This window comes from Scyliorhinus torazame, chromosome 21 (assembly GCF_047496885.1).
Source record: "Scyliorhinus torazame isolate Kashiwa2021f chromosome 21, sScyTor2.1, whole genome shotgun sequence".
In the NCBI taxonomy this organism is placed as follows: domain Eukaryota; kingdom Metazoa; phylum Chordata; class Chondrichthyes; order Carcharhiniformes; family Scyliorhinidae; genus Scyliorhinus; species Scyliorhinus torazame.
Window position 1 is genome coordinate 121,231,174 of NC_092727.1, and position 14,536 is coordinate 121,245,709.

Sequence of the window (14,536 nt, forward strand, 5' to 3'; positions counted from 1 at the left end):
TTCTGTGCTCAAATGTAATTGCTTCCTTGAATCAACACCTCACTGATACTGACTAGCTCTACATATTTATCAGATTGCTTCATGGCCTTTACCCCTGTCCTAAAGACTTTAAGTTATTCACAATGAAAATATTCATCCCATCACGTTCTTTAAAAATTACTTACCTCAAATATTGCACCAGTTCCTGGCAACTCTAGGAAAAACATGTTTAAAAACATCATGTAAAGTTATATTTTTAGAAAAAGTCAGGCAATTGTAGACACAAGTGCATTTCATCAATTAAAACATTTATGTATTTAGTTTCTCATTGAGAACGTTATCCCAATTATCATTGCTTTATTATTTTAAAAACTTCACCACAGATTTACATTTTTTTAAAAGTATTTTTTCATTTAAAAATTTGTTGGTGTTTGTACCAAAAATAAACTTAGCTCTCAGATATGACAGGCCATTTTAGACATCACCATGCACTATTGCACTGTACTTCAGTGCAGAACTGAGGGACCCTGTTGGAAGGGTCACCTTTTGGATTAAACCAAATCAAGGTCCCATCTATCCTCTGAGGTGGCTGTAAAAGATCCCATGGCCATATTTCAAGTGCAGAGATGTCCCCCTGCTGTCCTGGCCAACATGCATCTTCTAATAATCTCCACCAAAACTAGATTATCTGGTCATCTTTCTCATTGATGTGTAGAAATTGGTTGTGGTGTACTCCAACAATATCTATCCTTTCCCTTCATTCTGTTGATGATCTGAAATTGATGCCTCTAATTGCTGAGCATTGGGAATAGTTATTTTTTCGATCTGTGAAAATCTCTCAGTTAACACCTCTATTCGAGTTCCTCTTCCACCCCTTCAACATATCCTTTTATTCATTTCTTTCTTGTGCTTATCTAGCTTGCCATTGAATGCAGCCACGTCATATGCCAGAACGATTACTTGTGGTTGAGTTCCACATTCTAACCACTTTCTGGGATATTTCTCTTGCGTTCCTTATTGGATTTATTACTAACTATTTTGTAATTATGTCCCTGTATGGATAGCTAAATGGATAAAGCACAGAAGGTTGAAGACAATTGTACGATCACAATCCCAACAAAGTTTAGGGGTACCAATTATAAACAAACACAGGACTCTGTTTAACAGACAGCTCACACACACTTGAGGCTATGTAGCTCCCATGAAGCAACAGATCAGTCATAAGTGGAGAATTTTAGAGACTAAAATCATTAAGTGAACAGGCAGTAGAACAGTCACAGAACCCCAACAACAAAGGACTTACCACGGGATTTTCTCCATGATGTGCCACCTTGACATCACAGACTTGCCCTGTTGAATCCAGCAGCACTTCTACATAGAACATGTCTGATGTAATGTAACATTCGGTACCTGAAGGACTCAGGTGAGAACCAAGGCTGGATGTCAGAAAAGGGTAGACTGGAATTAGGTACTTTTAAAAAACTTTAATTGCTTAGTAAACAGTCTGAATGATGGCAGATCAATGAATTCATTTGGCATTCAAAGCAGGGAGTCTTACCCATTCTGTCTGGCAATAGACTCCAGGCGGTCTGTCATTGCAGGCAGAGACATGACTAAAGAAACAATGAGCATGAATTGAGAGTTAGCATCAATGTAAAGATTCAGAGAAAACAAGGGCAACATTTGAATTTGTACAGTGCCTTTAAGGACAGAAAATCATTTTGATTGAAGAGCTAGGTTTTAAGATGGTGTTTGAAGGTAGTGAAAGAGCTAAGGAGATTTCAGGAAGGAGAAGAAAGCAGGGCTTGAGGAACCTACAGAGGGAGGATAGGGCTGGTAATGGAGGGAGTTAGACATAGTTTTTAAATTGAACATGTTGGGATCAGGGAGCCAGTGAAGGTCAGCGAGGGCAGGGGTGGTCCGCCCTGTACTTTGGACAGGTCATGGATGATGAAGTTTTAAACAAATTGCAGATCATAGGGGAAGGGGAATGCTAAAATAGTTTCGTCTCGAATTGACAAATGCATGTATAAGAAATGACTTCCTTACAAGTTTTAGATCTAAAAATAACCTAGACCCATCTAATATGTACACACAAAGAGAATAAAGCCATTACCCATATAAATACTGCACGTTTAAATACTAAAACATCTTAGTTTTTTTTATATAGCACTGACAATTATCTATGGCTAAAAAGAGAAAAAATGGCTTCCTTAGTGGGCCTTGTGAATAAAAACACCACACAAGACAATAAGCGACATATCGAGGTTCGAGCTCTGGTTTGTACAAGGCTCACTGATTTAAGTTAAGAGTTGCACAATTGATTCCAGCAACCCTAAGCTACAGAAGAGAAAAATGAGATGGAGTTCCTGTGCTGGCTGGTTTCTGATGGCCTCTGCTGGAAACTACTGATGGTCTGAAATTCTGCTTAAATGAAAATTGCTCGTCACAAGTGGGCTTCAAATGAAGTTACTGTGAAAAGCCCCTAGTCTCCACATTCCGACGCCTGTTCGGGGAGGCTGGTACGGAAATTGAACCGTGATGCTGGCCTGCCTTGGTCTGCTTTCAAAGCCAGCGATTTAGCCCTGTGCTAAACCAGCCCCAGCTTAACTTAACTTGTGGAAGTCATAAAAAATATATGCAACATTTTCTCTGGCTAATAAATGCATTGCAAAGAGATAATCAGACAGCAAGAGGAGACTGTACATGTGGAAAGAACATGATTGATGAGCTAAATGGCCTGCCTTCCATTACATAAACAGTATACTGGTGTTCATGGTGAAATCTTACGTTGATCCCACAGCCCATAAGAATGATAATGTTTTTTCAATCTCCTGTATCAGCTTGTGAAAATCTTCACCAACCTTTTAATGCTTTCTGCAGAGTCTCCAAACAGGCAATAAGATGCTGGTGGCCTCCTGTGTTCATTATACCGCGTTTCTCCTTAACATAAAGACAATACAGCAATTAGAATAGCTGTTCATTGTAAGATGTAAAGAAGACAGGCTGTGATAAATGTTTATCGGTAGATAATAAGAATCATGATAACCAATACTATATCTCGACATCATCAGATTCTGTGTCTAAGAAATTATCATCTATTCACCATCTTTGAAGGAACACTGCGAGGAGAGATTAAAATCTTGGCCGACTGTGGCCCACAGATTCTTGTCTGATGTCTGAGCTTCTCTGCAATCTTACCATGGCTTGCCGCACAAGTTTCGCTGTTTCAGTCCAGGGTCGTGTCTGGCTATATTTTGCATGAAGTTTCTCCAGCAAGGAGTTCATTTTACTCAACTTCTCAGCTTCTGCAGAACAAGCAAAAAGAAAATTAAGGCATCGTTTTTGGGAGAATATGTCCATTATTAAGTATACATCTCAAAATATTCCCTGCAGGTATAAACTAAGTTAAAATTTCCACATGAGAAGGGAGTACGGTGGCGCAGTGGTTAGCACTGCAGCCTCACGGCACCGAGGTCCCAGGTATGATCCCGGCTCTGGGTCACTGTCTGTGTGGAGTTTGCACATTTTCCCCGTGTCTGCGTGGGTTTCGCCCCACAACCCAAAAGTGCAGGGTAGGTGGATTGGCCATGCTAAATTGCCCCTTAATTGGAAAAATGAATTGGGTACTCTATAAATTTATTTTTAAAAATAAAACAAATCAGTATGGATAAGCCTGCACTATTTCAATAGTTGCATCTTTATGGTTATTTTGAAATACTTGTCCTGGTTTCACTCAAGATAAAATATGTTGCTTTGAATTTTTTTTTGAACCAACCCTAGTTCTCAAAGACTAAAAAATAAATTATGCCATTGTTGCTACTTTCATTTCCCCATCACCAAAAGATGTCCAAACTATGGAAGTATCTCCCATGAAGAAAGAGCATCAAACAGATCCTCTGGCTGTTTTTGTTTTACATGAGTAAATGGAAAACACGGGGAACAGCGAAATGCTGGCAACACCTCACTGGGGAATAAGGGATTTCAACGAAGAAGCTTTAGCCGCTTGGGATTTTCTTGTGTGTTAGAATCACTTATTCTCCAAGGAGAGAAATGACAACATTTATAATCAGAATGCTCCATGGCCCCAGGTGTAAATTTCGCAGTTACATGCAGGCTCCATTAGTAATTTCCTCCGTAAGTGCCGGAATAAATGGCATATCTATGTATTCTGCTCTGTCCCTTCGTGTTTTTGAAACCACACCTGGGATTAAACATTCGCAATCTGATCCTTTTGACACTTCGTGCAATGTAACTGTAGCAAATGAAACAGTCCACTGACATGTTCAAATGGAATATCAGAGTTGGACGGATCTCAGATCTGTAAAGATTTGACCATTTACTTGAAAAGCTTTCAACCTGAAGTCGGAAACAACTTGGGTTATTTGATTCTCAATGTGTAAAATCTAACACCCCAATTTAGGGTTTAGTATTGAAAACATTTAATCACACTTAAGATTTTAGTTCCAATTAACTTGGTGGCTTTGATACATAAAACTCACCACTTATCCCAGGTTCAAACATTACATAAGATAGACTTACAACTTTCAAATTATTCTCAGGAGAGGAGGCTTAACACTAAGAGGGCTTACAGTGGTTGTTAAATTGATGCCAAAGGCTTTTACCATAATATTCAATATGGTCAAACCCGAATTAAGTGAGCCTGTTCTCATCTATTTTCTTCTCTTTGGAACATTCTATGCTGCATAATTTACCATTTGCTCAGATGACGAGAAGATTATTTGTTCCAGGATGATGTGAATGCTATCCTGAAACCAAATTCTAGAAATAAGAGCACTTTCCTTTCACTTCCTCCCAAATCTTCATTCAATATTAGGCAAATTCTATAGTTAAGGACAAGTTATTGAATACAGAAGCAAAGTGCTAGCCTGTGTCCACTCTTTCAAAACACATTTGGTGAACTCTGCTGCTAAAGCGTTGAGACACAAAAAAATCCATATTTAAATTGTCTCATTCGACTGTCAGCAACACCTTGTATTACATTACATACAGTACATGTTATATACAATACATGTACATATTACTGAACCTGAGCTAATTGTGTATCAGGTGGTGAAAGGGAGGGAAGAACTTGAAAGAAATACAATCATAGGGAAAGGGTATGAAGAAAATTATCAGAATCAAAAGCTGAAAAGTGCACAGATCCTGGTGGGCTTCATCCTGATATTTTAAAAGAAATAGCTGCTCATATAATAGATACATTGGTTTTAATTTTCCAAAATTCCCTAGATCCTGGATCAGTCCCATCAGGTTGGAAAATAGCGAATGTGACTCCTCGGTTCAAGAAAGGAGGGGGACAGAAAGCAGGAAACTACAGGCCAGTTGGATTAACATCTGTCACAGCAAAAACGCTGGAATCTATTATTTACAAGGACATAGCAAGGCATTTTGAAAATCTCAAGTGCGATCCTGCAGAGTCAACATGGTTTTAGAACATAGAACAATACAGCGCAGTACAGGCCCTTCGGCCCACGATGTTGCACCAAAACAAAAGCCATCTAACCTACACTATGCCATTATCATCCATATGTTTATCCAATAAACTTTTAAATGCCCTCAATGTTGGCGAGTTCACTACTGTAGCAGGTAGGGCATTCCACGGCCTCACTACTCTTTGCGTAAAGAACCTACCTCTGACCTCTGTCCTATATCTATTACCCCTCAGTTTAAAGTTATGTCCCCTCGTGCCAGCCATATCCATCCGCGGGAGAAGGCTCGCACTGTCCACCCTATCCAACCCCCTGATCATTTTGTATGCCTCTATTAAGTCTCCTCTTAACCTTCTTCTCTCCAACGAAAACAACCTCAAGTCCATCAGCCTTTCCTCATAAGATTTTCCCTCCATACCAGGCAACATCCTGGTAAATCTCCTCTGCACCCGCTCCAAAGCCTCCACGTCCTTCCTATAATGCGGTGACCAGGACTGTACGCAATACTCCAAATGCAGCCGTACCAGAGTTCTGTACAGCTGCAACATGACCTCCCGACTCCGGAACTCAATCCCTCTACCAATAAAGGCCAACACTCCATAGGCCTTCTTCACAACCCTATCAACCTGGGTGGCAACTTTCAGGGATCTATGTACATGGACACCTAGATCCCTCTGCTCATCCACACTTTCAAGAACTTTACCATTAGCCAAATATTCCGCATTCCTGTTATTCCTTCCAAAGTGAATCACCTCACACTTCTCTACATTAAACTCCATTTGCCACCTCTCAGCCCAGCTCTGCAGCTTATCTATATCCCTCTGTAACCTGCTACATCCTTCCACACTATCGACAACACCACCGACTTTAGTATCGTCTGCAAATTTACTCACCCACCCTTCTGCGCCTTCCTCTAGGTCATTGATAAAAATGACAAACAGCAACGGCCCCAGAACAGATCCTTGTGGTACTCCACTTGTGACTGTACTCCATTCTGAACATTTCCCATCAACCACCACCCTCTGTCTTCTTTCAGCTAGCCAATTTCTGATCCACATCTCTAAATTACCCTCAATCCCCAGCCTCCGTATTTTTTGCAATTTTTTTGTGAAAGGGAAATCACATTTGACTAATTTATTAGTGTTCTTTGAGGAAGTAACAAGCAATATGGATAAAGAAGAACTTGTCGATGTGGTGTACTTAGGATTTCTAGAAGGCATGTGACAAGATTCCACATCAAATGGCACTACGCAAAATATGAGTTTCTGGTGTAGTAACATATTAGCGTGGAGAGTAGATTGGTTAGCTAACAGGAAACTGAGAGTCGGCATAAGTGGGTCATTTTCGGATTGTCAAGATGTGACGAGTAGAGTGCCACGGGGATCTGTGTTGGGGCTTCAAGTATTTACAATTTATATCAATGACTTGAATGAAGGGGTTGAATGTATGGTTGCTACATTTGCTGATAACTCAAAGAAAAGTAAGAAAGTTAGTCATAAAGAGGACATAAGGAATCTGCAAATTGATACAGATAGATTAGGTGGGCAGGCAAACATTTGGCAGATGGAGTATGATGTGGGAAAATGTGAATTTGTCCACTTTGGCAGGAAAAATAGAAAAGCAGCATATTATTTAAATGAATAGAGTGCGAGTGCAGAACTCTGTCCTGATACACAGATCACAAAGGTTAATATTGGAGGTACAGCAAGTGCATTGGGAAGCAAATGGAACGTTGTTGTTTATTGCAAGGGGAATAAAATATAAAAGTATGTTTGTTTTGCTGCAGTTGCACAGGGCATTGATGAGACTACATCTGGAGTTCTGTCTCATTTAAGAAACGATATAAATGCGTTAGGTGCAGTTCCCTCGACTGATACCTGGGTTTGGGGCAGGGGGTTATCTTATGAGGAAAGGTTGGACAGGCTGGGCTTGTACCCATTGGTGTTTAGAAGAATTAGAGGTGATCTTATAAAGATCCTGAGAGGACTTGACAAGGTGAATGCTGTAAGCATATTTCCCCTTGTTGGAAAGACTAGAACTAGGGAACACAATTCAACAAGGGGTCTCCTATTTAAGACGAAGAGGATCATTTTTTCTCTCAGGAAAACTTGAGTCTCTGGAACTCTCTACCCCACAGAGTGGTGGTGGCAGGGACTTTGAATATTTTGATGCATAAGTAGTTAGATTCCTGACTAACAAAGAAGTCAAAAATTATCAGGGGTAGGTAGAATGTGGAGTTAAGGCCACAATCGGATTAGCCATGATCTTATTGAATGGCAGAGCAGACGCGAAGGGCCAAGATCTATTCCTGCTCCTCATTCGCATGTCCCTGCATGTTCATATGAATGGCCTGCTTGTTCTCATGTTCTTATAATGAAACAGAAGAACTTGCATTTATTTAAACACCACAAATCCTCAAAACGTCATAAAGTACTTCACAATCAACAGTTACTTTTGAAATGTAATCACTGCAATTATCTCAACACAAACAGTAATGAGATAAACGAGCAGTTAATCAACTTGGTTGCGGCATAAATGCTGATCACGGCATTAGAAGAACTAGCATTCTGTTCTTTAAGAAGTGTCATGGGATATTTTGTCAGCATAAACACAGGACCTTGGTTTAAATCAAAGCCAGCATATCTAACAACGCAGCACCCTCTCTTTACTGCATTGTTTTAGAGTCCTAACTAGGGCTTTAACCATCAACTCTCTGACAACGGCTAAAGTGCTCATGTGCATTAAGCTTGTTGGTAAAATTAAATTCTTGTCTGTTCGCTCAGATATAAAAAATGATAAATTTGAGACTAGAACTCTGTGCATACGTACAGGTACAGAGCCCGGTGATGACTTAGATCTGTTAGCTGCACATCACACTCTACAGACACTGCAGTCATACAACTACATCCCTAATTTAACAATATATTGTTACATCCTTCCTGCATGAAGCAGAGTTTGCTTAAAGGTTAGCTATCAGCATATTTCCATTTTAAACCTACAATAACCCTAACCTGTAAAACTGCCTCCCTTCACTCGTTTACTAAAATTTATTTTCACACTGCTGCGATTTCATTGCTGCTATGGGTTTTTTTCCTAAAGATATTCAGCACGGTAGCACAAGTGGATAGCACTGTGGCTTCACAGCGCCAGGGTCCCAGGTTCGATTCCCCGCCGGGTCACTGTCTGTGCGGAGTCTGCACGTTCTCCCCGTGTCTGCGTGGGTTTCCTCCGGGTGCTCCGGTTTCCTCCCACAGTCGAAAGATGTGCAGGTTAGGTGGATTGGCCATGATAAATTGCCATTAGTGACCAAAAAGGTTAGGAGGGGTTATTGGGTTACGGGTTTAGGGTGGAAGTGAGGGCTTAAGTGGGTCGAATGGCCTCCTTCTGCACTGTATGTTCTATGTATCCAATCACAGACTCTCGGAAGCCAACACAAGCTGCAAGTATTCATTACGCAGGGATCCCAACCACCAGCAAGACTCAACTGTATTCTCCATGTTTCTCACTGATTATTGCTGAACCCTTTCCTTTCGTGCTGCTCAAGTTTCATATCACGAGTGACCATTCATACTTTCTGTTAATAGCTGATTTCAAACAAAAATAATGAATATTCACTTTTTTGTGTATAACATCTTGGTAAGAAACAAAGGCGAATTTAACACCCCATTTCTGAAACTAAATGTATTTTCACTCGCTCAGGGTCTCTCATTTTCATTCTGGTCAAATTGATATCTTTACACATTGGTAGGGATTCAGATGTTATCAAACTGAAGAATGAACCTAAACAATTTATCAGAGATCACTGTTAACTCTGAATTCCGCCATTCCAACTCGGGGCCAGTTTTTCAGCTACTGCGCTTTAGAATTCATCCAAAAGCACAGTGTCTTCCCCTTCTTTAAAAAAGCACTTAAAAATCATCCTCTTTGATTATGCTTTTGGTACCATCAACTGAATATTCGATCAGCAGCCACTTTCCCTTGTGACCACAAGAAATAGGAACAGGAGTTGGCCATTCGGCCCCTCGGGAATGCTGCCACTCAACAGCATCATGCCTAATCTGACATTCCTCATGTCCACTTTCCTGCCCTGTCCCCATAACCCTTAATTCCCTTACTGATCAAGAATCTATCTATTTCAGCCTACACAAGAACTCTGCCCACACAGCTCTCTGTGAAAAGGAGTTCCAAAGTCTCATAACCCTCTCAGAGAAGAAATTCCTCCTCATCTCATCTTAAATTGGCGCCCCTTTATTCTGAAGCCATGCCCTCTGGTCCTAGACTCTCCCATGAGGGGAAACATCCTCTCAGCATTTACTCGGTCAAGCCTCCGAAGAATCCTACGTTTCAATGAGATCCCCTCTCATTCTTCTAAATTCCAATGAGTAGAGTCCCGACCTGTTTAACCGTTGCTCAAAAAGCAATCCCTCCATACCAGGGGTCATCCAAGTGAACCTTCTCTGAACCGCCTCCAATTAAATAATATATTTTCTTAAATAAGGGGAACAAAACTGCCCACAATGCTCCAGATGTGGTCTCATCAGTACCATGTACAGTTGCAACACCTCCCAACTCTTATACTCCAACCCTCATGAAATAAGGCCAACATTCCATTAGCCTTCCTGATTCCCTGCTGCACCTGTGTGCTAGCTTTGTGTTTCGTGCACAAACACGGCAAGTCCCTTTGTGTTGCAGCTTTCTGCAGTTTTTCTCCATTTAAAGAATACTCTGTTCCGCTTTTCTCCCTTCCAAAATGAACTTCACATTTTCCCACATTATACTCCATTTGCCAATTTTTTCTCACTTACTTAACTATCACTATTTCTTTGCAAACTGTTTGTAACCCTCTCGCAACTTGCCTTTCCGCCTATTTTTGTATCATCTGCAAATCTGGCTACACTACATTTGCTTCCTTCCTCCAAGTCATTAATATATATTGTGAACAGTTGCGGCCTCAGCACTGATCCAAATGCATTATCTCAAGCTTCTCTGGATTAAGTTTTGTCACTTTTTTGCCGAGTTGACCAATCCATTGATATCTTCATGCAGTCTACAGCTTTCTCCTTCACTATCATGCATCCTACATTTAAGTACAAATCATTGGTCTGTGCCACAAGCAAGGAACCTAGTGAGCCCTGTGGAACCCCACTGGAAAATGCCTTCCAGTAACAAAAACAGCCGATTTCCCGTTGCAGAATTGTCACAAACTAGGGAAAATAATTAATGTCATCAATAGATTGATCCGAAGAGAGTTGAAATTACATCTTTTCACATAGAGGGCAGTGAGGGTCCAGCATTCACTGGCTGAAATGGTAGTGGAGACAGAAAACCTCATTGCATTTGAAACATATTTGGATGTGTACGTGAAATTCTGTAATTTTTCAAGCCGACAGACCAAGAGCTGGAGAGTTGGATTAAGCTGGTTCGCTCTTTTTCAGCCAGCAAATATCTGATGAACTGAATGGTCTTCCTCTGATCCTAAATTCTCTAATTCTATGCTATAAACAAATCAATAGGGAAGCGATCAGCTCCAAAATTCCAATTTACACATGGTGAAATTTCAGTTCTCATTTCTTACACTCTTATCTGCAGCCTCATCTGATAGTCATTTTTTCAGGGTACATCTGTAAGTGTTTATCGTCTAAACAGACGCTAACTTGGATTTTCTTGTAAGCAGTACAGCGCCTTCATGATCATGGGAAACATAATACACACAAGTCTGAAATGAGTAACAAATAAAGTACACTCACCCTCGAGGTTTTTTTTAAAAAGAACTGTTATGACCCAGGTAGCAAGAAGTTTTAGTCAAAGATTAAATTGCACTGTCACCAGGGTGTCAGTAAAACACGAGGATAAACGTTCAGTATTAAACTTTTATACCATGTCAATTTGACTGTTGAAACATCAGCAAATACAATTTTGATGGCAAGGATGGCGCGGCACGGTAGCACAGTGGTTAGCACAATTGCTTCACAAGTCCAGGGTCCCAGGTTCGATTCCCGGCTTGGGTCACTATCTGTGCGGAGTCTGCACATTCTCCCTGTGTCTGCGCGGGTTTCATCCGGGTGCTCCGGTTTCCTGCCACAGTCCAAAGCTGTACAGGTTAGGTGGATTGGCCGTGCTAAATTGCCCTTAGTGTCCAAAAATGTCAGGTGGGGTTACTGGGTTACGGGGATAGGGTGGAGGTGTGGGCTTAGATAGGTGCTCTTTCCAAGGGCCGGTGCAGACCCAATGGGCTGAATGGCCTCCTTCTGCACTGTAAATTCTATGATCTATGATTATGTCTCGGGATGGCATCTCCATACAATGCTGGAATGCAGGTTAGTTAGATTTGTCTCTCGGGTGGATACAACTTTTTATTTTTTTTTGTTTTAATCTTTATTAGTGTCACAAGTAGGCTTACATTAACACTGCAGTGACGTTACTGTGAAAAGCCTCTAGTCGCCACACTCCTGCACCTGTTTGGGTACACAGAGGGAGAATTCAGAATATCCAATTCACCTAACAGCACGTCTTTCGGGATTTGTGGGAGGAAACCGGAGCAACTGGAGGAAACCCAGACAGACATGGGGAGACCATGCAGACTCTGGACAGACAGTGACCCAAGCCGGGAATCGAACCTGGGACCCTGGCACTGTGAAGCAACAGTGCTAACCACTGTGCTACCATGCTCAACCAATGCCCCACCCCACCCCCTTTCCACTTATTGATCGTGTCTGCCGGGATCCTTTGGTCTGCAGCGAGGATCACCCCATTCATATGTTTGCACTCGGTCTGTTTCAGTGGGGCTGTAGCCGGTTGTCCCACACAGCTGAATGGAGAGGGTCTCCCAAACCCCAGGCTCTGCCCGCGTCTGGGGAGATGATGGGCCCTCAGTTTGGGGGGGGGGGGGGGGGGGGGGGGTGATCCAGCCCAGCGGTCTGAGGCCCAGCGGTCTGAGGCCCCGCCATTGTCTCCGTCTCACCCCCCCCCCCCCCCCCCGGGCGGCCCTCCTGTTCCTGGAAGCTCCGGTCCCCCTCCCCCCACCCTCCGCGGGGCTGAGCTCGGAGGGTGTTCACCGGCCGAAGGCCTCGTCTGTACCTGTCGCCTCTTCTTTACTCCGCTCGGCGTGCGGCGGCTGGTGCTGGGGCTGCGGACCGGCTGAGGTGTCGGCGGAGCCGCCGTGACTGTAGGAGACCGAGACGGGAAACCCCTGCAGCGCCGCCATCTTCCCTCCGCTCGCACGGCCCCGGCCGCGCGGACTGATAGCGTCACTTCCGGTTTGCCCAGCTGCCGTCAGAGGGCTACCAGCCGCGCCCCTGGAGGCGGATGGGGGAACTGCAGCCCAGAGTTCAGTGTTGCCCAAAGTTACCCAGACCTTCCAGGCGCTGTAATTCCATCTCACTGCCCTCCTCTCACGTTCACATTTCCATCCTTGGCCTGCTGCAATGTTCCAGTGAAGCCCAGCGCAAACTGGAGGAACATCACCTCATCTTCCGATTAGGCATGTTACAGCCTTCCAGACTTAACATTGAGTTTAACAACTCCAGACTGTGAACTCTCTCCTCCACCTTCACTCCATTTTTATTTCTATCAATTCATTTTCCTTTTTTCCATCGATCCATTTTCCCCTCACCATTGTTCCACACCCCACAAGGAACATCTGTTCCCTATTCCATGTTGCCCTTTGACACACTGCTTACCTTTGTTCTGCCATGAACACATTCTGATCTCGTAATGGGTCACTGTCAGCGCCCTTCTTAGCCTTAACCCCCCCCCCATTTTCCATTCCCTTTGTCTTTTCGTCCGCGACAGCTTTGCCAATCTCCACCTACCGTTGGCCCTCTATCCAACCCCACTGCTGCATCCCACACACCAGTATAATCTGACCCTATTTCCAGTTCTGAAACAAAAACAGAACATGTTGGACAATCTCAGCAGGTCTGACAGCATCTTTGAGGAGAACGGAGCTAACGTTTTGAGTCTGGGTGACTTTGTCAAAGCGGGATGACTGACTCTTTTTCAAAGCGTCATCCAGGCTTGTAACATTAGCCCCGTTCTCTCTCCACAGATCTGCAGAGATTGCTCAGCATTCTCTGTTTTGCCCCACAGGTTGCTGATGGGTAATTCAGCAATGGTATTGCTCCTGAATGTTAAGGGGACGTGGTTATGCACCCCTAAAGGAGAATGAAATGAAATGAAAATCACTTATTGTCACAAGTAGGCTTCAATGAAGTTACTGTGAAAAGCCCCTAGTCGCCACATTCCGGTGCCTGTTTGGGGAGGCTGTTACAGGAGATGAACCATGCTGCTGGCCTGCCTTGGTCTGCTTTAAAAGCCAGCGATTTAGCCCAGTGTGTTAAACAGCCCCTGATGGTCATTGCCTGGCATTTCTGCAGTGGGAATTTTCATTGCCGCTTATCAGCCTCACCTGAATGTTGTCCAGGTCTTGTATGGATCACCTCATTATCTGAGGAATAGCAAATGGAACTGAACACAATGCAATTAAAGAGCAACAACAACTCTTTATTTAGTGTCTCTATAGAAATAGAGCCAAGGTGCTTCATCATCCCCATTTCAAACATTACGGTGAAGGGAAAGCTATTGATGAAGCTGCTGAAGATAGTTGGCCTCAGGAAATTCTCTGAGAAATACCTGTACCAATGTCCTGGGCACATATCATTTGCCTCCAACAACAACAATCGTCTTTCTTTGTGCTATATATGTCTTCCACTAGTGGAGAATAGTCCCCCTGATTCCCATTGACTTCAGTTTTACTCAGGCTTGCTGGAGCTTTGAAAGCTTGCTTGGCTAAATGCTGCCTTGATGTCAAAGGCTTACACTCACCTCCAGAATTCAGCTCTTTTGTCCATTATGTTTTTCCTGTATACATTTCCTGTATATAAAATGTCTTTTAAAATGGCTCAAATAAGGTGCCCCTTTTTCAGCGCAGAGAAATAATATTGTGAAAATAAATTGATGTTGAGGGCCTGGATGATCGAGTGATCAGCACACCATCAACCTAACACTGGCATGCAAATTCTAACTTTGTAAGCTGTCAGGCAGCTGTAAAGGCCTGATGACCAATGAGCTTGCCCACCTGATTTTTGCCAAGTGTCCACAATACAAAA

General features: G+C 42.8%; 1 protein-coding gene across 1 annotated transcript in view; it reads right to left on the bottom strand.

Annotated features, from left to right (window-relative positions):
* med1 (mediator complex subunit 1) overlaps nt 1-12,652 on the bottom strand; it is a 53,675-nt gene extending 41,023 nt beyond the window's left edge. The window contains exons 1-6 of the mRNA XM_072487425.1: nt 12,507-12,652; nt 3,181-3,287; nt 2,844-2,922; nt 1,538-1,592; nt 1,283-1,415; nt 165-193 (exon numbers count right to left, since the gene is read on the bottom strand). Coding sequence (XP_072343526.1) covers nt 165-193; nt 1,283-1,415; nt 1,538-1,592; nt 2,844-2,922; nt 3,181-3,287; nt 12,507-12,633 — 530 coding nt within the window. The 5' untranslated portion in view covers nt 12,634-12,652. The remainder of the gene's footprint in view (nt 1-164; nt 194-1,282; nt 1,416-1,537; nt 1,593-2,843; nt 2,923-3,180; nt 3,288-12,506) is intronic.
* Nucleotides 12,653-14,536: the final 1,884 nt, after the last annotated feature.